We start from the raw sequence: 23,075 nt of genomic DNA on the forward strand, positions 1-23,075 counted from the left end.
GAGTGGTAACTGTCAGTGTGAGTAGTAGCTATGAATAGTAGCTATGAATGGTACCTGCAGGGCCGCCGGCAGGGGGGGAAAGCCGGGAGAGGTGTCCCGGGCCCAGTGGCTGCAAGTTGTGCCCAACCTCTGGCCTGGCCCACCTGCCGGTAGCGGCCGGGCCCCTGGCTCTCCCTCCGCTGCCTGCAGGCATCTCCCTCACTCTGTCCCACACCGGAAGTATGCTGGGCCTCAGATCCGGTGCACGCCGGCATGAGAGGGAGGCCCGGCGCGCTGACGTTGGAAGCTCAGAGTAGGACAGAGTGAGGGAGACCTGCAGCTGAGGGACAGCCAGGGGCCCAGTCGAGAGAGGACTGGCAGCCAGGCCTTACCAGAGGTCGGGGTCAACTTGCAGCGCTGGCCAGGCCCCCTGCAGCCACTGGGTAAGGTGGCTAAGATAAGCCTATTTTTTAAATATTTATTGGGGGGGGGTATTTTTATATGTATGGGGGTGTCTATATAATATGTATTTTGTCTTTTTAATATGTATTTAGGGGTTGGTTGGGTATCTTTTTAATATGTATTGGGCAGGGGTTGGGTGTCTTTTTAATATGTATTGGGGTGGGAGTTTGTCCTTTTAATATGTATTTGGGGGGTGGGTGTCTTTTTATTATGTTTTCGGGGGTGGGTTTTGTGGTGGGGGATTAAGTGAGATCAAATGAGAGTGGGGTAATTGTCGGAAGGTGGGGACGAGTGGGGGGAGAGAGTGAGTGAGGAAAAGAGGGGGTAAGAGTGAGATTCAGGGGAGATAAATACATGCCAGGCGGGAGGGGGGGAGAGTGAGGAAGAAGGTGTGAGAAAGAGGGGAGAGAAATACATGGGAAGAGGGAAAGGAAATAGAGGAGGCACGTGAGGTGTGAAATGGGGGGGGCTCGCAATACCGTCCACACAGGGGGGAGGGGGGAGGCCCGGACGTAACTCTAGTCCTGGAAACGGGGGAAATCTGTCTGCGGCCCTCGGTACCTGTGAGGAGTATCTATGAGTGGTAACTGTGAGTGCAGTTATGTGTAGTAACTGTGAGTAGTAGCTCTGAGTAATGACTGTGAGCTGCATCTGTATGTGCATGGATTATTGATTTTATTAATAGTTATCTATTAATTTTATACATCCATTCCTCTCTACTTGCATTTGTGACGGAGTGCCACTAGCATAAGGGAACTTTCCCCCTTTTGTTCCCTTAATAAATTACATAACCCCAGAAATGTACAAGTAACATGTTGGAGAGGATGCAGCTTTCAGGCTTGAAGTTGCTGTTCAAATGAACGACAGATGCCAGTTTTCTGCTGGCAAAGCACTAGCTGCCCAAACTGAGTGATCGTCTTTGGCTCTGTAGACCGTTGCCCTTCTGCGAGGCTTTAATTACTTCTCCGAACTTTGATGTCATATTTACATTGTAATATTCCAATTAAACAATGACGTTTGAAGACTGAGAGTTCCTTATTGACTTCAGTCTGTTTCCATCTTCTCAGGTGTATAAAAAGCCAACATCTCTACCTGTTCCTTCACACAACAAGAACCTTCAGATATCAACTCATCACTGAGGCTTGGGTAAGAATAAAGCATTGAAGGATGAAAAGCTCTCACCCTTCCCTTCCAATCTCAATGTCTCTCTCCATAACAGTATCTCTGCAATCTCCTGCAAATACTCCTCTCATTCTCTCCCTATCTCCTCAATATTCTCCCCTCCTTATCTCCCCAATATTCTCCTCTCCCTATCACCCCAATATTCTCCTCTCCCTATCACCCCAATATTCTCTCCTCCCTATCTCCCCAATATTCTCCTCTCCCTATCTCCCCAATATTCTCCTCTCCCTATCTCCCCAATATTCTCTCCTCCCTATCTCCCCAATATTCTCCTCTCCCTATCACCCCAATATTCTCCTCTCCCTATCACCCCAATATTCTCTCCTCCCTATCTCCCCAATATTCTCTCCTCCTTATCTCCCCAATATTCTCTCCTCTTTATCTCACCAATATTCTCTCCTCCTTATCTCCCCAATATTCTCTCCTCTTTATCTCGTCAATATTCTCCCCTACCTATCGCCCCAATATTTTCTCCGCCCTATACTGTCAATATTCTCTCCTCCATATCTCCCAAATATTCTCTCCTCCTTATTGCCTCAATATTCTCTCCTTATATCCTCAGTATTCTCTGCTATCTCCCCAATATTCTCTCCTCCCTATCTCCCCAATATTCTCTCCTCTTTATCTCACCAATATTCCCTCCTCCCTATCTCCCCAATATTCTATCCCCCCTATCTCCCCAATATTCTCTCCTCCCTATCTCCCCAATATTCTCTCCTCCCTATCTCCCCAATATTCTCTCCCCTATCTCCCCAATATTCTATCCCCCCTATCTCCCCAATATTCTATCCTCCCTACCTCCCCAATATTCTATCCCCCCTATCTCCCCAATATTCTATCCCCCCTATCTCCCCAATATTCTCTCCTCCCTATCGCCCCAATATTCTCTCCTCCCTATCTCCCCAATATTCTCTCCCCTATCTCCCCAATATTCTATCCCCCTATCTCCCCAATATTATCTCCTCCCTATCTCCCCAATATTTTATCCTCTCTATCTCCCCAATATTCTCTCCCCTATCTCCCCATTATTCTCTCCTCTCTATCTCCCCAATATTCTATCCCCCCTATCTCCCCAATATTCTATCCCCCCTATCTCCCCAATATTCTCTCCTCCCTATCTCCCCAATATTCTATCCTCCCTATCTCTCCAATATTCTCTCCCCTATCTCCCCAATATTCTATCCCCCCTATCTCCCCAATTTTCTCTCCTCCCTATCTCCCCAATATTCTTTCCTTCCTATCTCCCCAATATTCTATCCTCCCTACCTCCCCAATATTCTCTCGTCCCTATCTCCCCAATATTCTCTCCTCCGATTTTGCCCAATATTCTATCCCCCCTATCTCCCCGATATTCTCTCCTCCCTATCTCCCCAATATTCTCTCCTCCCTTTCGCCCCAATATTCTCTCCTCCCTATCTCCCCACTCTCTGACACTTACCTATTTTCCTGCCACTAGTTGATACTATCAGTATTACTCTGCCGTGGTGTATTTCTCTGTTACTCTTTCTCCAGCTCACACGTCCTCTTTATTCTACATTCAGTTCCCTTCTCTCCGTTCTTATCTCACACTGGCCCATATTCACTAATCAGTCTCCTGTCAAACACCTCCCAGCACATTCAACTCGACGCCCAAAGGTGTCTTTCGGCAGAAGACTGCTCAGTAGATATGGGCCCACAAACTCATCTTGACAAGTTGATTGCTACTTGTCCCCTTTTTCTATCTTCAGTTCCTCTTCGCAATGTTCTCACCAAACGTTGTGGTTTTCCGCCCTTTCATTCACACCTCTCTCTTGTGTTTAATAATATCTATCCCACTGTCACATTACATCCCAATCATTCATTGGCACACTGACATATCTCTCTGGATACCCATACTGTACCTGCATATGTGTCACAGCTCTGCCCCTTATGTTGCCTCTGCATGTTTCTCCCCAGCCTAGAAGTCTGACAAACCCAAGATGTGGAAGTTGGTGTGTTTGGCTCTTGTCTTGGGACTCTCCCTCCCATCGGCAGATGCTGATGCTGATGATGGTGCTAAAGATTTATCTTGCGACTATTGCAAAGTTTACAATGGTAAGTAAAGTGCTCTGTTATTCTAGCTGCTTAATGATAATCTTCTAACACGTACAGTATGTACTGTATTCTATATCCCAAACCTCCCTGCGGGATTACCCACCTGCCCCCAATACTAACAGTATACCATGCAAGCTAACGGGGAGGGGAGGAAGTGGGACTCTATTTACACTTTATGCATTCACAAAGCCTGTGCATGTATTAAAGCAACATTTTATGCAAAATTCTGTATGTTTAAATAATAAATCAGATGTGTAGTATTAGATACTACTTCCTACACTTTACATTTCCTCACTCTTTATGTATTTTTTAAGGATTTGTAATGATTTGTAATGTTCTCAGTAAGGTTACTTGGGTTGCTATAGCAACTATTTATAAATAGGCGGCCATATTGTGCACCCTGGGAAGCAGGATGTTCTTTGATCGATCACAAGAAATCGGATCACTCGGCAGCTTTATTAATTGCATTGCCATAAATGTATCCTCTCCTATAAATTTAATCGATTCCCCTGCAAAAAGCCCATAAACTCACCTTCAAAATGCCCATAAACTCCCCTACAAAAGGAATCAACTCTTATATACCGTAAAATGCTCCCCAATTCCCCTACAAAATGCCTCTCCATTCCCCTCCAAAATGCATCTACAGTGCCAACAAAATTCTTCTACTCTCTTTTAAGTCTATACATTTTTCTGTCCCTCCTTACATCTCACCCTAATATCTCACTGTACCCTCCTCTGCCCTCCTTACATCTCACCCTAATATCTCACTATACCCTCCTCTGCTCTCCTTACATCTCACCCTAATATATCACTATACCCTCCTCTGCCCCTCCTTACATCTCACCCTAATATCCAACTATACCCTCCTCTGCCCCTCCTTACATCTCGCCCTAATATTTCACTATACACTCCACTGCCCCTCCTTACGTCTCACCCTAATACGGTATCTCAATGTCTGAAGCTCTTATTCCCATTGTGTTATAATATTTTGTTGTGTGTTTTCAATAGCGCTATGCACCTGGATCGCACTATATAAAGAAAGATATACACACATTCAAAATGCCCCTCAATTCTCCTACAAAATACATAAATTCTCCCAGAAACCAGAAATGAAGTGTAAACATAACTTGTTACCCGTTACCTGACACCTGATACCTTGTTACGCATTACCTGATACCTGATAGCTGTTACCTCTGATACCTGTTACCTCTGATACCTGATACCTGTTACCTCTGATTCCTGATAACTGATACCTTGTTACCCGTTACCTGATACTTGATACCTGTTACCTCTGATACCTGATAACGGATACCTGATATTGGTCATGATCTATTTTCCAAATCTTTATTCTTTTTTTTTTTGCTGCGTTTTCACCAGTTTGTTACTCAGCAGGGTAGAAACACAGGATGAACCCCGCCACAGCTAAATGGAATAAAGTGAGGTGCTCACTAGGTAAATGCTAAATAAATACACAAGAACAGGAAAACTTGTTTCTGAGCACTCAATTACTAATTATGATTTCTGGATGTTTTCAAATATATTTTAATGTCACAAAAATGAATATAAAATAATGGGCATTAAAAATACAAACAACATACGTTTAGTGACTAGGATCATTGTAAGAGTACTATAGGTGCTCACAATCAGGCACTAATATGTACATTTTTGTGACATTAAAATATATTTTAAAACATCCAGAAATCATAATTAGTGATTGAGTGCTCAGAAACCAGGTTTCCTGTTCTTGTGTATTTGTTATTCAGCAGTATATCAGTTGTTACCATGGCAACCTCTGTGCTTTCAAGAGGGGCGGCCATTTTACTTTCCCCTGGAGACAAATTTTCATAAACAGATATCTGCAGAATTCAACAGCAGAATGCAAAAAGAGTAGGATTGCTAAAAACCCGCAGCGAAATGACTTAGAAATGGTTAAATATAGACATTTTGCATGGGGAGCAGATCCCTGCTATAAAACGTACACTGTGGCTGTTCTGTTGAACCATGTCCATTGTCATAATAATAATTATAGTTGTCATAATTAAGGATTGCCATAATGATAGTTCCGCTAGGTTACGCTAGGTATCTATTCCATGAGGCTGTTATTTTTAGCATAGAGTAGAAAGGACAAACAGTTTTCTCTAAACTTTGGGGTTCAAATTTGGGAAATTCAGAAATCCCCAAATGTTCTTGGCATGATCTCACAAGGAGCTTCCCATCGATGTGTGACAAGACTGGGTAGCAATAAAGGTACTGTATAGTCAGAAAGGTTTTATTCCAAAACGTCTACATTTGGGAAATTCAAACATCGGATCATTGTCCTGTTACAAAGAGTTTGTCAGCGAGCGAATAGTTAAACGGGTGTAAGAGATACAGGGTGAGGGACAGACATTTGGGCAGAGAAGGGAATGCTACCTGGGTGATCACAGGGTATTCAAACTCAGAGCAGTTTGTGATCGCAGCAGGTCACAAACTCACCCCCAAATATAACAAATACACTCAGACATTATAAGCCGCCAAAGACTAATCATTTATCAATGATTTCACAGCTGTAAAAAACAATCAGGGCAACTTCAAAGACTCAGTGCAAAAATTCGTTGCGCTATCACCAATAAGCTTAAGCCTTGACCTAAACGTGGGACTTGTTCGGTGAGTACATGGTTACATGGGAGAGTCAAAATGTCCTCATTTATTGTTATAACCAGCAATCTTTTCTTTAACTGCTCCCTCTTCTGCTCTTCCCCAGATCGCTAACAAGGTCGGTGTAACAGGGGACTTATCCCTGTTCAGTAATGTTACTTTAATCTAGCAGTGTGGTAGTTAATTACTAAACACCACCTGCCTGATTAGATTGTTTAAAAAAAGCCTGCCTTTGAGACAGGAAGTGACTCTCTTTAGCTCTGACTGAGAGCTGACCTTTGGAGAGACAGAGCAGAGGTTCTTGAGTCCCATGAGAGACTGACCAAAGAAACCCAGATCTCTGGAGCTGACCAGTCTTGAGCTCTGCCAGCCACACAGCAGAGCTGATTGCAAGACACCAAATAAGACTTCTAAACCTGGATGCTGAAATTTTTCTGTGCACGCACGGGTGCGGTTCCAGGAGAGCAGAGAAGCTTACTCTACAGCAACTAAACAGATAAGACTTTCCTTATTAAGAGACTGCTTATATCTGCTTATTTTCATGTTATGTGTTTGGGCTGGGAGAAGCTTAACTAATGGAGATGTGAACTAATTGCAAGGATTTCACTAGAAATACTCCCAAGTGAATGGAAGCTTTGTTCCCCCCCTGTGTTTGGATAATTTCCTGATGAAAAGGAAAAGGCACAATAAAGCCTCTTATAATTTCACATTATAAACGTCTCCAAATTGTGTACCTCTGTGAACGTCCGTCTACATTTGGTGTCCTAGGTGGGACAAGAGGTGTCTTTGTAGTTAAAAAGGACAGGAGATTTTTATGTGAATTTTTTTTTATGCTTTTTGCCTACAAACAGTCTGAAAAAAAACAAAAAAAAACTCATGCAGCAGAGATCGGAATTAAAGGGATACACACCACTGATGCTGACAAAAACCCAGAAGAGACTGCTGAAGTAGCTAAACCTTATTTTGCCTATCACAAAGTTTAATATGGTCATTGAAATAAAGGTCTTTGCCTTTCAGCCATAGTCAGGGTTCAAGAAGTGAGTCAGCCCTTGGAAAGGGATAGGTGTTTGTTGTTTTCAAAAGTTTCGCTGAAGCAGTGAATACAGATGGTGACGCACGAGTGGTACTGATTTTGCAGATAAAGGTTGCCACACCGCATAGGACTACCAGCTGTGAATGGAGTATATGCAGAAAAGTGTGAAAAAGTGATTTCTGAACTGTGTAAAAGGTTTTTTCAAAACCAATTGCTGAATGTTGAGTCACCCTGCCGGGAATGAAAGTAATAGTCCACTGCAAAGAATGTTTTTTTTCTGCAAGTAAAAAAGTCTGCCTATATACTGTATATCTTGGGAGCAAAAACAGACATCCAAAGTGTGAAGTGTGAATGCCATAATACCCAAAGATGAGACTGAAAATTACTGAACTCAGGCAGAAAACCAAATTCTGTTGCTGAAGCGGGGAGATTGCACCCTGCAAGAAAATGATGTAAAGCAAATAGACTTTTTTACCTAGCAACTGCACATCTTGTATACCTGATAAAAGAAAATGCATGCACAGCACTGCTGATATTGAAAAAAAAAAAAAAATTATCCAAGAAAGAAAAGTCTACAGAGATGCCTTTGAGAGCTACGACCTCTACAAGCAAAATATGCCCATCTGTAGGACTACCACAATTGGGGGTTCTAGCAAATACAGTGGCAACAGCTTCAATAGCGCCTCCTGAGGTCAGGAAGAAAATTACACCTGATAGCCTAAAAATGGAGGACAAGATGCAGCGTTCCTGTAATGAACCCTACCCCACGGATGAGTGGCCCTTCCAGTCCAATAAAGAGGAAGACATCTCTTACGGGGAAACCGAACCAAGTCACAACCACAAAACACCCCAAGAATGGTGGGGGTGCCTGAACTCGGCACGAACAGAAAAGACCGCTCCCTTTGATGACGAGTATGATCAACAAGAGACAGAGCGGGAGCAGCAGATCACCCAATATTTCTGTCGGCTAAAGCAACTGCAAGAAAAGCCTGGCGTATATAATGAAGCTGCTAAAATTTCAAATTAAGATGGAGACCCCAATATCCCTGAAGGGACGGTGTAATCCAAATCAAAAAGGCGGAAAAAGAAAAGCAGTTCTTCACTTACCGTGGAAGGAACAGACACGTCCGCAGATCCTGTGGAGGAATAGGGGGACCGAGTTGCCCTGCAGCCTAGAGAAAATGGAGAATTCGTCCCACGGTTAACCGAATATCCAGAGGGCCCAAGGCAGAAGTCGTGTACCCCAAAGAAGTGTCTGTTCAGTGCCAACAGTGAGGAACCCTCAACTAGTCATCCCAGGGAAGCGGAGCCGGAACCAGTGAGTGACGATCCCTTGACCAGCCCTGAAGACGCCCTGAAAATTGCCAGGCATGATTGTGATCTGCTCTGTGAAGAATTAGGAAGAGAGAGAAAAAATAATGCTGAGCTACAGAAGACTGTGCTCGCAATTTACTCTGCGGCCAAGACCGAATTGGAGGATCTCAAGAGCTAGATACTGCAAAGGCTACTATCTCCACCATGGATGAACAGCAGAGCCAATCTGATAAAATGGTGGCTATGCTAAAGCGGAAGTATGAGGAGGCACTGAAGCAGATGACAGTCTTCCAGCAACAGTTTCACACTCTTCGTATAGAGCTTGATGCCTCACATCATGAGACCAACTGCTGCCGCACAGATGTGGAAGTTTCCAGAAAGGAACTACACAGTCTCACTGAGGAGCTGGACATTGCTAAAGAAACTATTGGTAATGTTTGTACAGTTCTCAAAGTCTCTCAGAAGGAGCTTCAGACCCTCAACCTAGAGACGGAAGTCTCACGCCAGGAGATTGTCATTCTCAAAGCAGATGTGCGTAAATGGATGGAGGACTGCAAAGAAGCCCTGAAGAATACAGAGACTGAAAAAGGAGAAAGTTCAAGATTAAAAAAAGAGAACTTAAAACTGAAAGAAGAACATTTTCAGTTAACAGAAGAATTCAAGGAAAAGTTTGACACAGAGCACCGACTGCAGAACCAACTTAAAGGTCTGCGTACACACCTCCAGTATGCTGAGGAGAAGCAGCAAACGCAAACAGGAAGAAAAACTGCAGGCTGCTAAAGAGGTACCAGCGCTGCAGGAACTTCTGAATACCCAGTACGTCTCCACAGAGCAGTATGAGGAGCTAAAGGCCACGCTGCATGTCTTCAGAGCATCGTTGGAAGCGGAGCTTTGATACCAGGTGACTCTGAATGAGAGGGAGCATGAGAAGGTTCAGAAATTGGAGCAAGAGCTGGAGAGACAGAGAGACTGTTCCATTCCCTTGAGTCAGTACACCAAGGAGAAAACAGACGCAGCGGCAACCTTGACGACAAAAATTACAGAGCTCCAGAATATGAAGGAGACTCTGATACAGATTCCTCCAATAAGGAAAAAGGTATTGGCTCTGCCCAAGCACCAGTATCTCACAGTAACTAATGCCCGTAAGGACAAGGGTACAGTGAGAGTTGGGGACTCCATGAAACTTCAAAACAAAATTACGAAGTTTGAGCCACCAAAGAAAGCACTAGCCAAACCTACAGCTGCCCAAAAGGCAACAAACAGAGGTAGGAGTGCAGAATCAAAGCCAGAAGAATCCTTAGCTGAAGAAGCTGAACTGGCGACTCCGTGGGGTGGAGAAGCTGCAGAAAGACCACTTCAAGAGCAGAAAACTCTAAGGGCTAGTCCTAACTGCCCTACAACTGTTGCCATACACTTTGTCTACAAAAAGAGGAGTGCCCGACGCAACAGAAATCTCAAGACCGCGCACACAATAAAAATACTTTACGTGGAAAAAGTCCTCCTCGAGCGACTGAGGAGTGCTGATCTCAAGCATCTTTGGGAGGAGACAAAAATAAATTGGAGAAAGGGCTCCAATCCCAGTGGGACAGAGGGTTCTCTTCCTCCATCCACTATCATTCAAGTCACAGAGATATCTAGAATGAGAGTGGAAAGATGGGCTTTGGCCGTGGTAAGCCCGAGCTTCCCACAAACAGGGGAGGTATGTAACAGGGGACTTATCCGTGTTCAGTAATGTTCCTTTAATCTAGCAGTGTGGTAGTTAATTACTAAACACCACCTGCCTGATTAGATTGTTTAAAAAAAGCCTGCCTTTGAGACAGGAAGTGACTCTCTTTAGCTCTGACTGAGAGCTGACCTTTGGAGAGACAGAGCAGAGGTTCTTGAGTCCCATGAGAGACTGACCAAAGAAACCCAGATCTCTGGAGCTGACCAGTCTTGAGCTCTGCCAGCCACACAGCAGAGCTGATTGCAAGACACCAAATAAGACTTCTAAACCTGGATGCTGAATTTTTTCTGTGCACGCACGGGTGCGGTTCCAGGAGAGCAGAGAAGCTTACTCTACAGCAACTAAACAGATAAGACTTTCCTTATTAAGAGACTGCTTATATCTGCTTATTTTCATGTTATGTGTTTGGGCTGGGAGAAGCTTAACTAATGGAGATGTGAACTAATTGCAAGGATTTCACTAGAAATACTCCCAAGTGAATGGAAGCTTTGTTCCCCCCCTGTGTTTGGATAATTTCCTGATGAAAAGAAAAAGGCACAATAAAGACCTATTATAATTTCACATTATAAACGTCTCCAAATTGTGTACCTCTGTGAACGTCCATCTACAGTCGGGTTTCTGCGTGTTGGGTCCTATGTGTAGGGTCCTGTGGGTAGGATCCTGTGGGTAGGGTCCTGTGGGTTGGGTCCTGTGGGTTGGGTCCTGTGGGTTGGGTCCTGTGCGTTGGGTCCTGTGGGTAGGGTCCTGTGGGTAGGGTCATGTGGGTAGGGTCCTGTGAAGAGGGGCCTGTGAGTAGGGTCCTGTGCATACGGGGAGATGGAGTGGCTCAGTGAGTAAAGACACTGACTGGCACTGAGAGTTTTAAGCAGGGGAGCCTGGTTCAATTCCCAGTGTCGTCTCCTTGTGACCTTGGGTAAGTCACTTTATCTCCCTGTGCCTCAGGCACCAAAAACATAGATTGTAAGCTCCACGGGGCAGGGACCTGTGCCTGCAAAAATGTCTCTGTAAAGCGCTACGTTAAACTAGCAGCGCTATACAAGAACATGCTATTATTATTATTATTATTATATGGTCCTGTGCATAGGGCCCTGTGCGTAGGGTCCTGTGGGTAGGGCTTCTGTTGGTGGGATCCTGTGCGTAGGGTCCTGTGCGTAGAGTCCTGTGGGTAGGGCTTCTGTGGTAGGGTCCTGTGTGTAGGGTCCTGTGCATAGGGTCCTGTGCATAGGGTCCTGTGGGTAGGGTCCTGTGGGTATGGTGATTTGGGCAATATACAGGTATGAGTGTAATGCTGCGATTGTAAGAATGGCTGGTAACACTGTACTTACCATTTGTTATTACAGCAGTGTTACCGCTGTCTCCATAATGCTTCAGCATGTCCCCAAAATTCCAGCCACACTCCCCCTCACCCCTCCCTTTCAGCCACACTCCACCTAACCCCTCCCTTTGAGCCGCACACCCCTTAACACCTCGCTTCCAGCCGCCCTCCTTCCCACCCCTCCTCTCCAGCTGCCCACCCCCTCTACACCTCCCTTTCAGCCACACTCCCCCTCAAACCTCCCTTTCAGCCGTACTCCCCCCCACCCTTCCTCTGCAGCCGCACTCCCCCCCACCCCTCCCTTCGAGCCACACTCCCCTTAACACCTCGCTTCCAGCCGCCCTCCCCCTCACCCCTCCTCTCCAGCTGCCCACCCCCTCTACACCTCACTTCCAGCTGCACTCCCTCTCACCCCTTCCTTCCAGCCACACTCCCTGTCACCCCTCCTCTCCAGCCGCTCCCCCCTCACCCCTCCTCTCCAGCCACACTCCCCCCACCCCTCCTCTCCAGCCACACTCCCTCCATCCCTTCCTTCCAGCCGCACTCCCCCCCACCCCTCCTCTCCAGCCGCACTCCCCCCACACCCCTCCTCTCCAGCCGCACTCCCCCCACCCCTCCTCTCCAGCCGCACTACCCCCCACCCCTTCCTTCCAGCCGCTCTCCACCTCACCCCTCCTCTGCAGCCGCACTCCCCCCCACCATTCCTCTCCATCCGCACTCTCTCTCACACCTCCTCTCCAGCCGGTCTCCCCCCCACCCCTCCTCTCCAGCTGCACTCCCCCCCACCCCTCCTCTCCAGCCACACTCCCTCCATCCCTTCCTTCCAGCCGCACTCCCCCCCACCCCTCCTCTCCTCTCCAGCCACACTCCCTCCATCCCTTCCTTCCAGCCGCACTCCCCCCCACCCCTCTTCTCCAGCCGCACTCCCCCCACACCCCTCCTCTCCAGCCGCACTCCCCCCACCCCTCCTCTCCAGCCGCACTACCCCCCACCCCTTCCTTCCAGCCGCTCTCCACCTCACCCCTCCTCTGCAGCCGCACTCCCCCCCACCATTCCTCTCCATCCGCACTCTCTCTCACACCTCCTCCCCAGCCGCACTCCCCCCCACCCCTTCCTTCCAGCCGCTCTCCCCCTCACCCCTCCTCTCCAGCCACACTCCCCCCACCCCTCCTCTCCAGCCACACTCCCTCCATCCCTTCCTTCCAGCCGCACTCCCCCCCACCCCTCCTCTCCAGCCGCACTCCCCCCACACCTCTCCTCTCCAGCCGCACTCCCCCCACCCCTCCTCTCCAGCCGCACTACCCCCCACCCCTTCCTTCCAGCCGCTCTCCACCTCACCCCTCCTCTGCAGCCGCACTCCCCCCCACCATTCCTCTCCATCCGCACTCTCTCTCACACCTCCTCTCCAGCCGGTCTCCCCCCCACCCCTCCTCTCCAGCTGCACTCCCCCCCACCCCTCCTCTTTAGCCGTACTCCCCCCCACCCCTCCTCTCCAGCCGCACTCCCCCCACCCCTCCTCTCCAGCTGCACTTCCCCCCCAGCCCTCCTCGCCAGCCTCACACCCTCTCACCCCTCCTCTCCAGCTGTTCTCCCCCTTACCCTCATCTCTCCAGCCACACCCCCCACTCCAGTAGCACTCCCCCTCATCCATCCTCTCCAGCCGCACTCCTCCACACCCTCCCTTCCAGCCGCACTCCCCCCCACACCTCCTCTCCAGCCTCACTTCTCCTCACCCCTCCTCTCCAACTGCACCAAATCACATGGCGTTAAGCATATGCTAATGAGATATATACCGGCCGTTGTTTTTGTAAGTAATTAGCTTTGTGGATTTGCATTAACCTCAGGGACAAACAATTAATGACTGATTGTGCTACGTGATGTGTGAACAATTAATGACTGATTGTGAGCCAGGTGATATCGGACCTCTGTGTTTCTGAACATGAGTATTGCAGGCCCCTCTGCTAGCAAAACGTGGGGAAGTGGGTTCTAAGGTTCTGCACCATGAAAGTCCAGATTTATGAGCAAGCCGGACAAAATCGATCTGGTTCCTCCCTTTCTCCTTTTCCCCTCTCCATCTCCTTTTCCCCTCCCCATCTCCTTTTCCCCTCCCCATCTCCTTTTCCCCTCCCCATCTCCTTTTCCCCTCCCGTCTCCTTTTACCCTCCCCATCTACTTTTCCCTCCATCCTTCTCTCTCCATCTCCTTTTCTTCTCCCATTCTCCCTCCCCATCTCCTTTTTCCCTCTCCATCACCTTTTTGTCCCTTTCCTTTTCCCTTCCCGTCTCCCTTTTCCCTCCCCATCTCCTATCCCCCGTCTCCCTTTTATCCTCCCATCTCCTATCCCTGTCTCCCTTTTACCCTCCCCATCTCCTATCCCTGTTTCCTTTCCCCCATCTCCTTTCACCCCTGTCTCCTTTGCCCTGTCTCTTTCCCCATCTCTCTCCCCCTTCTCCTTTCCCCATCTCCTTTCACCCCCTGTCTCCTTTCCCCCATCTCTTTCCCCTTGTCTCTTTCCCCCATCTCTTTCCCCCCATCTCTTTTCACATATCTCTTTCCCCCATCTCCTTCCCCTGTCTCTTTTCCTCCCATCACCTTTCCTGCGGTCTCCATTCCCCCTGTCTCCACTCCCCCGTCTCTTTCCCCCTGCCTCCTTTTCCCCTCCCCTTACCCCATTGACCCATCCCTGTCTCCTTTTCTCGTCGATGTCTCCTGCCCCCATTCTCCTTTAATCCTCCCTGTCCCCTTTCCCCCATCTCCTTTAACCCTCCTTGTCTCCTTTTCCTCCTCCCTGTCCCCTTCCCCCCTTCTCCTTTAACCCTTCACATCTTCTTTTACCCTCCCCATGTCCATTCCCCGTCTCCTATCCCCGTCTCCTTTCTCCCCATCTTCCTGTTACCCTCCCCTTCTCCTTTTACCCCTCCCCATCTCTTTTTCCCCTCCCCTTTGCCATTTTCCCTCCCCATCTCCATTCCCCCCTCCCTATCTCCTTTTCTGCCTCCCATCTCCTTTTCAACTCTGTCTCCTTTTCCTCCTCCCATCTCCTATTCCCCTCCCCATCTCCTTTCCAGTCTCCTTTTCTCCTCCCCTTCTCATTTTACCTTCCCCGTCCCTTTTCCCCTCCCTATCCCATTTCCCTCCCCTTCCCCATCCCTCCTCCCCTTACCCCCTCCCTGTCTCTTTTCCCCCCTCCCCGTCTCCATTTCCCCCTTCTTGTCTCTCTTTCCCTGCCCCACTCCCCGTCTCATTTTACCTTCCCCGTCCCCTTTCCCCACCCTGTCCCCTTTCCCCATCCCCTTTCCCCATCCCTCATTCCCATTCCCTCCCCCATTCCCCGCCTCCTTTTCCCTCCCTGTCTCCCCGTCTCCTTTTCCCCTCCTCGTCTCCTATTCCAGTGCCCATCTCCTTTTACTGCTCCACGTCTCCTCTTCACCCCCTATATCCTTTTCCCCTCCCTGTCACCTTTCCCCCTCCACGCCTTCTTTTCCCCCACCTGTCTCTTTTTCCTGTCCTAAATTCCCCTCCCCTTCTCCTTTCCCCTGTCTCCTTTTCCCTTCCCAGTCTCCTTTTCCCCTCCCCATACCTTTTCCCTCCACGTCTCATTTTACCCTCCCCGCCTGCTTTTACCCTCCATGCCTTCTTTTCCCATCCCCGTCTCCTTTTCCCCTCCCCTTCTCCTTTCCCCATCTCCTCTTCACCCCCATCTCCTTTTCCCATCCCTGTCTCCTTTTCCCCTCCATTTCATTTTCCCCATACTCGTCTCCTTTTAACCCTCCCCTTCTCCTTTCCCATCGTCTCCTTTCCCCCATCTCCTTTCACCCTATATCCTTTTCCCCTCCCTGTCCCCTTTCTCCTCCCTGTCTCCCTTTTACCTCCCTGTCTCCCTTTTTCCTCCCCATCTCCTTTTCCCCTCCGGCCTTCTTTCCACCTCCTGTCTTCCTTCCCCTTTCCCTACCCATCTCCTTTTCCCCTCTGGTCTCCTTTCCACCTCCCTTCTTCCTTTTCCCTGTCTCCTTTCCCCCCTCCCCATCTCATTTTCCCCTCCCCCATCTCCTTTTCCCCTCCCAGTCTCCTTTTACATTCCCCATGCACATTCCCATCCCCGTACCATTTCCTCCTGCCCGTCTCCCTTTCCCACTGCCCGTCTCCTTTATACTCCCTCCCCTTCACCCTCCCCGTCTCCTTTTCCCTCACCCCTCTGTCTCCTTTTCACCGTCCCTGTCTCCTTTTCCCCTCCCGTCTCCTTTCCCGTCTTCCTTTTACCCTCCCCATCTCCTTTTACTTCTCACGCCTCCTTTTCACACCCCATCTCCTTTTCACTCTCTCCGTCTCCTTTTCCCATCCCCCTTTTACCCTCCCCACCTTGTTTTACAGCTCCCTTCACCATTTCCCTATCCCCATCTCCTTTTCACATCCCATCTTCATTTTCCCCTCCCCGTCTCCCTTTTCTCCTCCCCGTCTCCCTTTTCATCTCTTTGCCTTCTTGCTAATTTTACCCTCCCCGCCTGCTTTTACCCTCCCCTTCTTCTTTCCCCGTCTCCTCTTCACCCCCATCTCCTTTTCCCATCCCTGTCTCCTTTTCCCCTTCATTTCGTTTTCCCCCTACTCGTCTCCTTTAACCCCTCCCCTTCTCCTTTCCCCCCATCTCCTTTCCCCCCGTCTCCTTTCAGCCCATCTCCTTTTCCCCTCCCTGTCCCCTTTCTCCTCCCTGTCTTCCTTTTTCCTCCCCATCTCCTTTTCCCCTCCGGCCTTCTTTCCACCTCCCGTCTTCCTTCCCTTTTTCCTCCCCATCTCTTTTTCCCCTCTGGTCTCCTTTCCACCTCCCGTCTCCCTTTTCCCCATCTCCTTTCCCCCCTCCCCATCTCATTTTGCCCTCCCCCATCTCCTTTTCCCCTCCTAGTCTCCTTTTACATTCCCCATGCACATTCCCATCCCCGTACCATTTCCTCCTGTCCGTCTCCTATTCCCACTGCCCATCTCCTTTTCACTCCCTCCCCTTCACCCTCCCCGTCTCCTTTTCCCTTCCCCCTCTAAGTCTCCTTTTCCCCGTCGCTGTCTCCTTTTCCCCTCCCCATCTCCTTTCACCGCTCCCGCCACCTTTTCACTCTCCATCTCCTTTTCACCCTCTCCATCTCCTTTTCCCATCCCCTTTCCCCCCATTCCCCTTTTACCGTCTCACCCTGTTTTACAGCTCCCTTCACGGTTTCCCTATCCCCATCTCCTTTTCACCTCCCATCTCCATTTTCCCCTCCCCGTCTCCCTTTTCCCCTCCCCATCTCCCTTTTCCCCTCCCCGTCTCCCTTTTCATCTCTTTGCCTTCTTGCCATGCCCAGTGTTGGTGTGAGTAAATCTATTTGCCCCGCACAGAAGAGCTAAGTCAGGGAGGTGATCTACAGTCTGACTAATCTTTTCTATCATCGTGTTCTTTCCTTTACAGAGTAAACTTAAAGAACCTAGCATTCAACGACTTCTATGTGAGCTTACACTCAAATGCCCAAGGTGCGATTGTAATCAGGACCTACTTTTATGGAAATCTCAGTCTTGACGTTGAGTAAGTAAATTGATTTTGTTTCCTGGTTAAATGAGTGAAGATTGAAGCTAATTGTTTTGTATTAAAGACACTTCCAATAGGTTTCAAATCGAGGCCAAATCTGAGCCCCCAAAAAACAAAACAATAGATCCAGTAGCACGTGCAAACAGAGGTCCATGATTGCTAAGCAGTGCTAATCCATAACACACCTCACAGCTCTTCCAAGTGAAGACTTAGCCTGGGGTGCCGTGCAGCTTAGCACCACGTGGCAAACATGTCTCATAATGCTTTTGTTAACGGCTAATAAATTTGTAACTTGTAAATCAATAAATCAGGATTTGGGAAGTGGCAAATTCCCAATAGTGGGAGGCAGACTATAAATACAACATTTTAACATTCTTAGAAAATGTAGCATAAATATTAGTAATATGTCCATCTTTAGTTGTTTACTTGTTTTGTTATCATTTTTTCGGGTTGAAGAAGAAATATACATTATTCCGCTGGTTATGAGCAGAGAAAGTTGTGCAGAATGACAGAAATATAACAATATTTCTGTAATGTGTCAATAAAATGAACAAGGAAAAGTACAGACTTGGAAAACACAAGATAAAGGTGTAGATAAGGATCTCCGGGTGTTAGCGGACTTGGAATATCCCCAGTGAGTGTCGGACTGACTAATTAATAGGGGAAGGAGAGCTGTGGGCACTCCTGTTTCAGGCCTGTGGTACACTAACTGAGGGGTTAATTCCATCAGATAGTCAGCAAATCCCACTTGTGAGCACATTCACATGTCTCAGTCAGATCTGCAACCCTTCAACTGCAGCCAGGGATTCTGGGTAATGATATGCAAATGAGCACAAAATGTCACTGTCAGAGACATGTGCACAGGTACAGCCAGGAAGACATATTTGGGGAAAATAAACCATGTCTTTTATTCATCCCATCAATTTAAGCAATACATTTTAATGATGCAGAAAAATAAATAAACTCCTATCCCTGTGTCAGGGATAACCTAGTTTCCCAGTCCCTATCTGAGGGGCTGGGAGGATAAGCCTCTTCCCAAACTATAACCCCAAAGTCCAAAAAGATACCTGTAAGCAGAAGGCTCTATATGTCAGTCTCTAGGTTGGTGTCCGTTGGGGGGGAACCCTCTGGCGGGTTCCAGTTACAGAGAGAGTTCCTGATGTCTTGCGAGCAGCACAGTCCCCCTGTGCTCAAGAGATCTCGCTGCAGTACAAGCAGGAGGCTTTTCTACCTGCCGATGAGCCATGTGGAGACTGGTTAATTATCTAGCTGCAATTAACCAGCTCTCTGCTGGCCTCCTCAGACTAATACAGGCTTTCTATTGAAGCATTTTTAGACAGGGGTTAAGGCCCTGTTACAGTCACTTTTTGCTTCTTATCTGTTTTAACATGGACCCCCTATAAGCTTCTGCCTGCCACATTACACAGCTTTTCAGCACAGTCTTTGTAAAAAAAAAAAAAAAAAAAAAGGGCAGAGCCAGTAACCCCACTAACAGACAGCTATTTCCACCTCTTGGGTATCATCAGTGTGAGGCTGGTTATACATCTTTGTAATCAGATATGCAGACAATCATATAATCGATGCAAAACAAACAGCTGTTTGTTGTCAAAATAATTAGACAGACAGACAGGCAAGCAGATAGTTACAGACAGGCAGACAGTTACAGACAGGCAGACAGTTACAGAGAGGCAGATAGTTACAGGCAGGCAGACAGTTACAGAGTGGAGACCGTTACAGAGAGAAGAGAGTTACAGAGAGACAGGCAGACAGGCAGACAGACAGGCAGTTACAGACAGACAACTAGATGACAAACAGAGGGTGAGAAAGATCAGATGTACAGAGATCTGTTTCATGGTCCCTCTTCTTTCTATTTTTTCAGCGTACCTCTTTTAGACGATGTAGTTGGAGTAGCTGGAGTACGTGGACTAGGTGATCTAGTACCCTCCACAGAAACAGTCACTGTTGACGGATATTTGACACTCTCTATTGACATAAAAGTTACCGTGACCTCTTCTGGCCAGTTAGAATATACAAGAGGAGATGCATTGATTCAGGGAAGCGGAGAGCTCGATATTAACGTTTTGCAACAAGTGAAGTAAGTATTGTGACATTTCTAAGTATATTACTTGGGAAACAAGTTCCCCACCAGTGAGAAACAGTATCGCTAGGTGTGTGTGGCGTATTTAACAAAGAAAAGGGTGGGTTTATATTGTAGTAGTACTGTACATCTTCAGCCAATTATCCCATTACATACATGACCTCACAGGACAGCATCATTGGTACAGAACCAGAACGTTCTAGGTTTATAGATTTTTGGGTAATGATTACGAATCAAACTCTGTACATTTACTTCCATTAGAATAAGTGATTTCTAACAATCACACATTTTGGGCAAACTATGCACTTAAGAAGGTTACAGGCAGACCCCCCCCCCCCCCCCCCCACTGTCGCTAATAAGCATCCTTATTCTACCCTAGTACTGCCCCCTAGCTATTCTGATACCACATACATCTCCCAACATGTCTTATTCCATGAAAGGGGAACGAGAGAAGTATCTTGACAATGTACCAAGAATTACAGGCTATCGGGTTACTACTAGCATGTTGCAGGCTATCGGGTTACTACTAGCATGTTACAGGGCATCGGGGTATTACTAGCATGTTACAGGGCATCGGGGTATTACTAGCATGTTACAGGGCATTGAGGTATTACTAGCATGTTATATGGCATTGGGGTACCACTTGTATGTTACAGGGCATCAGGGTCCTATTAGCATGTTACACGCTATCAGGGTACTACTAGCATGTTACAGGCTATTGTGGTACTACAAGCATGTTACAAGGCATCGGAGATATACTAGCATGTTAAAGGCTGCCGGGAAACTTCTAACTTGTTACAGGCTGCCGGGAAACTTCTATCTTGTTACAGGCTGCCGGGAAACTTCTAACTTGTTACAGGCTATCGGGGTACTACTAACATGTTACAGGCTATCGGGGTAGTACTAGCATATTACAGTCCGCTGGTGTACTACTAGCATGTTACAGGATGTGGGAATGGAGGGGAGTAGACAAACATGACCCCTGCATTTTACATGCTTACATTGTATGACCAAATCTGCTTCCCACACTGATCCCATGATGTTTTCTCTCCCAGTGTGAAGCTGAAGGGCGCTATATTTTTCCCAGTTGCGGCCGAGATAAATAAAAAGGTAGAGTATGACATTATTCTGCTAAGTGATCAAACGCTACACAGGGGGAACATGTCCGCACCTCCCCACCTCTATTATACACGGGAACACCGTTATCATGAACTCAGAAACACTGAGAAACAAACTCGTGGGGGGTTCTTATCAATAAAAGTTATATAATGTAGATCCTTATACAAGTGGCAACCACAAATATAGGAGTATTATACTATATATATATAGTTGTGTTAAGACTCCATTAAAAGACAAATATCCCATTGCCATTGGACCCGGTAGTTTTCTTAATGAAAGAATAATGAAAATGATGAAAGTAATAGCCCAGATCCGTGTTTCATCACTAACATGTAATAACCCCTCACATTACTTTGCATTGTTATTTATTTATTTATTTATTTTACACCACCACGTTTAGAATACCTACACAGAAGGGTTACAGGATGACAATGGCTGGAGAGGCCTTGGCCTACACAATGTGGGTTTATCAAACACTTTAATTACTTGTAGACCAGGGGTGGCCAACTCCAGTCCCCAAGTTGTGTCATTGGCTGAGCCATTGATTGAGCCAGCTGTGCTGAAGCAGGGATATCCAGAAAATGTGACCTGTTGGTGAGCCTTGAGGACTGGAGTTGGCCAGGCCTGCATCAGACCATTAATACGTAGCCGGTGTGCACACAAGGCTTTTCTTCACCATTACACAATAACCTTTCTGTCTTTTCACACAGATCACAGAAATGCATGGATGGGTCGAACAATTTTTTAAAAACTTCATTAGCTTCGGAATTGGTAAATTGAGACATCATGTTTTATGAAAGTAATAAGGACAGCTTGCACAGATACAGTATGTGTTCCCCTTGTATTGTGACCCGTTCACGTTACTTGTTTTTCTTCAGGTGTAATTCTATCAAATCTAAAATGTGCCATTTTTTGGCCCCAAATCCTCATTGACTTTTATAGAGATTAAGGCGCTTTGTGCTTTATTTCTCTTTGTTTATTTCACTCACATATGGCGGCTCCGGTAGAGAGACCCATGGGACACGCCAGGGCAGCGCATTTGGCTTTCTGACTGGTTCACGGGGCCCTTCACGGCTGTAACAGAACTTGCAATGATACGTGTGGCAGGACGGCCTGTAGCCGAAGTCAGGGAACAGTCCACACGTATAGTTTCAGGATAATGAAAACGTTCAGTGGCTTTATTTCTCCACAGCATACACAACATGCGGGTACACTGTCCCTTTAAACAAAACAAATCCTGCTCCACATTGGGAGGATTGACTAACACACCAGGCCTATCTAGCAGGCTGGCTGGCTAAACCATAACCAAACCGTATGTGTCTTTTAAGCAGTCAGGAAAAACAAATGAACAAGTCTCTTACTTTGGTTGCAGTAGTTACTGTAGCTTGATGTATCCGTCTGGCTAGCAGCACATATAGCCATGTGCAATGGTCTAAGGCAGTCAGCTACTGCCAGTAACAACATCATCTTATACCTTGCTGATTATCAGGTTTCAGCTTACATTCTGATTACCTAGCTTCCACCTGAGTTAACCCTTATAAGTGCTGGATGAAGCACTCAGACATATGTCTCCCAGGCATAACTGATAGGGGTTGACTTCACCCTGTCACCATACGTTTGAAGTAATGTAATGTTTCTTCTCCTCGCAGAGTTGGGTGGTTTAAATGAAATATACCCAGCATCCTCAACATAACTGCAGAGGAGATGTTCGCTCCGTTATGCGCCAATGGAAACGGAGCAAGAACATATCGGGGAAATCACAGCTTCAGAAACGCAGATGTCCTGAGAGACGCAGATCCATTTTCTTGACCTCTCCGTAGGTCCCATGTGGGTTCTGGGAGGTTGACACTGCATTCTGGGTAGCGGGGCCTATTCTTTATATGTGGAATCACCAGTATCTGATTGTAAAGGCGATTTCACCCTTTCAATAAATGATACACATTGCATTCAGTAACTGCTGCAGGACTACTCATTTCTTTTATGTGATATACCTCAGGCTCAGTCATTGGGGTGGTCTCTGTAATGGTTATTGCGATTGTCTCTCTATTGGTCATTGGGGTGGTCTTTGTATTGGTCAGTGGGGGGTGGTCTCTGTAATTATCATGGGGTGGTCTCTGTATTAGTCAATAAGAGGGGGTCTCTGTATTTGTCAATAAGAGGTGGTATCTGTATTGGTCCTTGGGGATTAGAGATAATTCCTTCTGTATATCTGGAACCAATTTGTCAAGGCTGTTTATCCCCTAACAATTCAAATGTAACTTGAAAGTACTCAGAAACCATTTTACATATGTGACTTGCTTGAGGTTACAAAGACAGCTGGAACTGGCTTCACCCACTTCAAATACAGATTTCTTACCACCAAAAAAGTTTACAACCAGTAAAACATTTTCATGTAATTTTACATACAACAATTTGTTTAATAACTCTACATTCCCGGTCCATACCAGTCCTACATCCTTCCACAATGCATACCAGTCCTGCATCCTTCTCCAGTGCAAACAAGTCCTACATTCTTCCTCTTCCGACATCATTTCCCCTGTGTGCATATCCGTCCTACATCCTTCCCCTGTGTGCATACCAGTCCTA

The 23,075-nt window shown here is 47.1% G+C and overlaps 1 protein-coding gene across 1 annotated transcript; it reads left to right on the forward strand.

Annotated features, from left to right (window-relative positions):
- Window positions 1–1,463: 1,463 nt before the first annotated feature.
- Window positions 1,464–22,439, forward strand: LOC142466617 (uncharacterized). The gene is made up of 8 exons (XM_075571838.1): window positions 1,464–1,587; window positions 3,559–3,696; window positions 6,243–6,342; window positions 17,156–17,269; window positions 19,152–19,367; window positions 20,426–20,480; window positions 21,200–21,260; window positions 22,139–22,439. The coding sequence occupies exons 2-8, from the start codon at window positions 3,582–3,584 to the stop codon at window positions 22,180–22,182; spliced, it is 705 nt and encodes a 234-aa protein (XP_075427953.1). The 5' UTR covers window positions 1,464–1,587; window positions 3,559–3,581; the 3' UTR covers window positions 22,183–22,439.
- Window positions 22,440–23,075: the final 636 nt, after the last annotated feature.

This window comes from Ascaphus truei, chromosome 15 (assembly GCF_040206685.1).
Source record: "Ascaphus truei isolate aAscTru1 chromosome 15, aAscTru1.hap1, whole genome shotgun sequence".
Taxonomy (NCBI): Eukaryota; Metazoa; Chordata; class Amphibia; order Anura; family Ascaphidae; genus Ascaphus; species Ascaphus truei.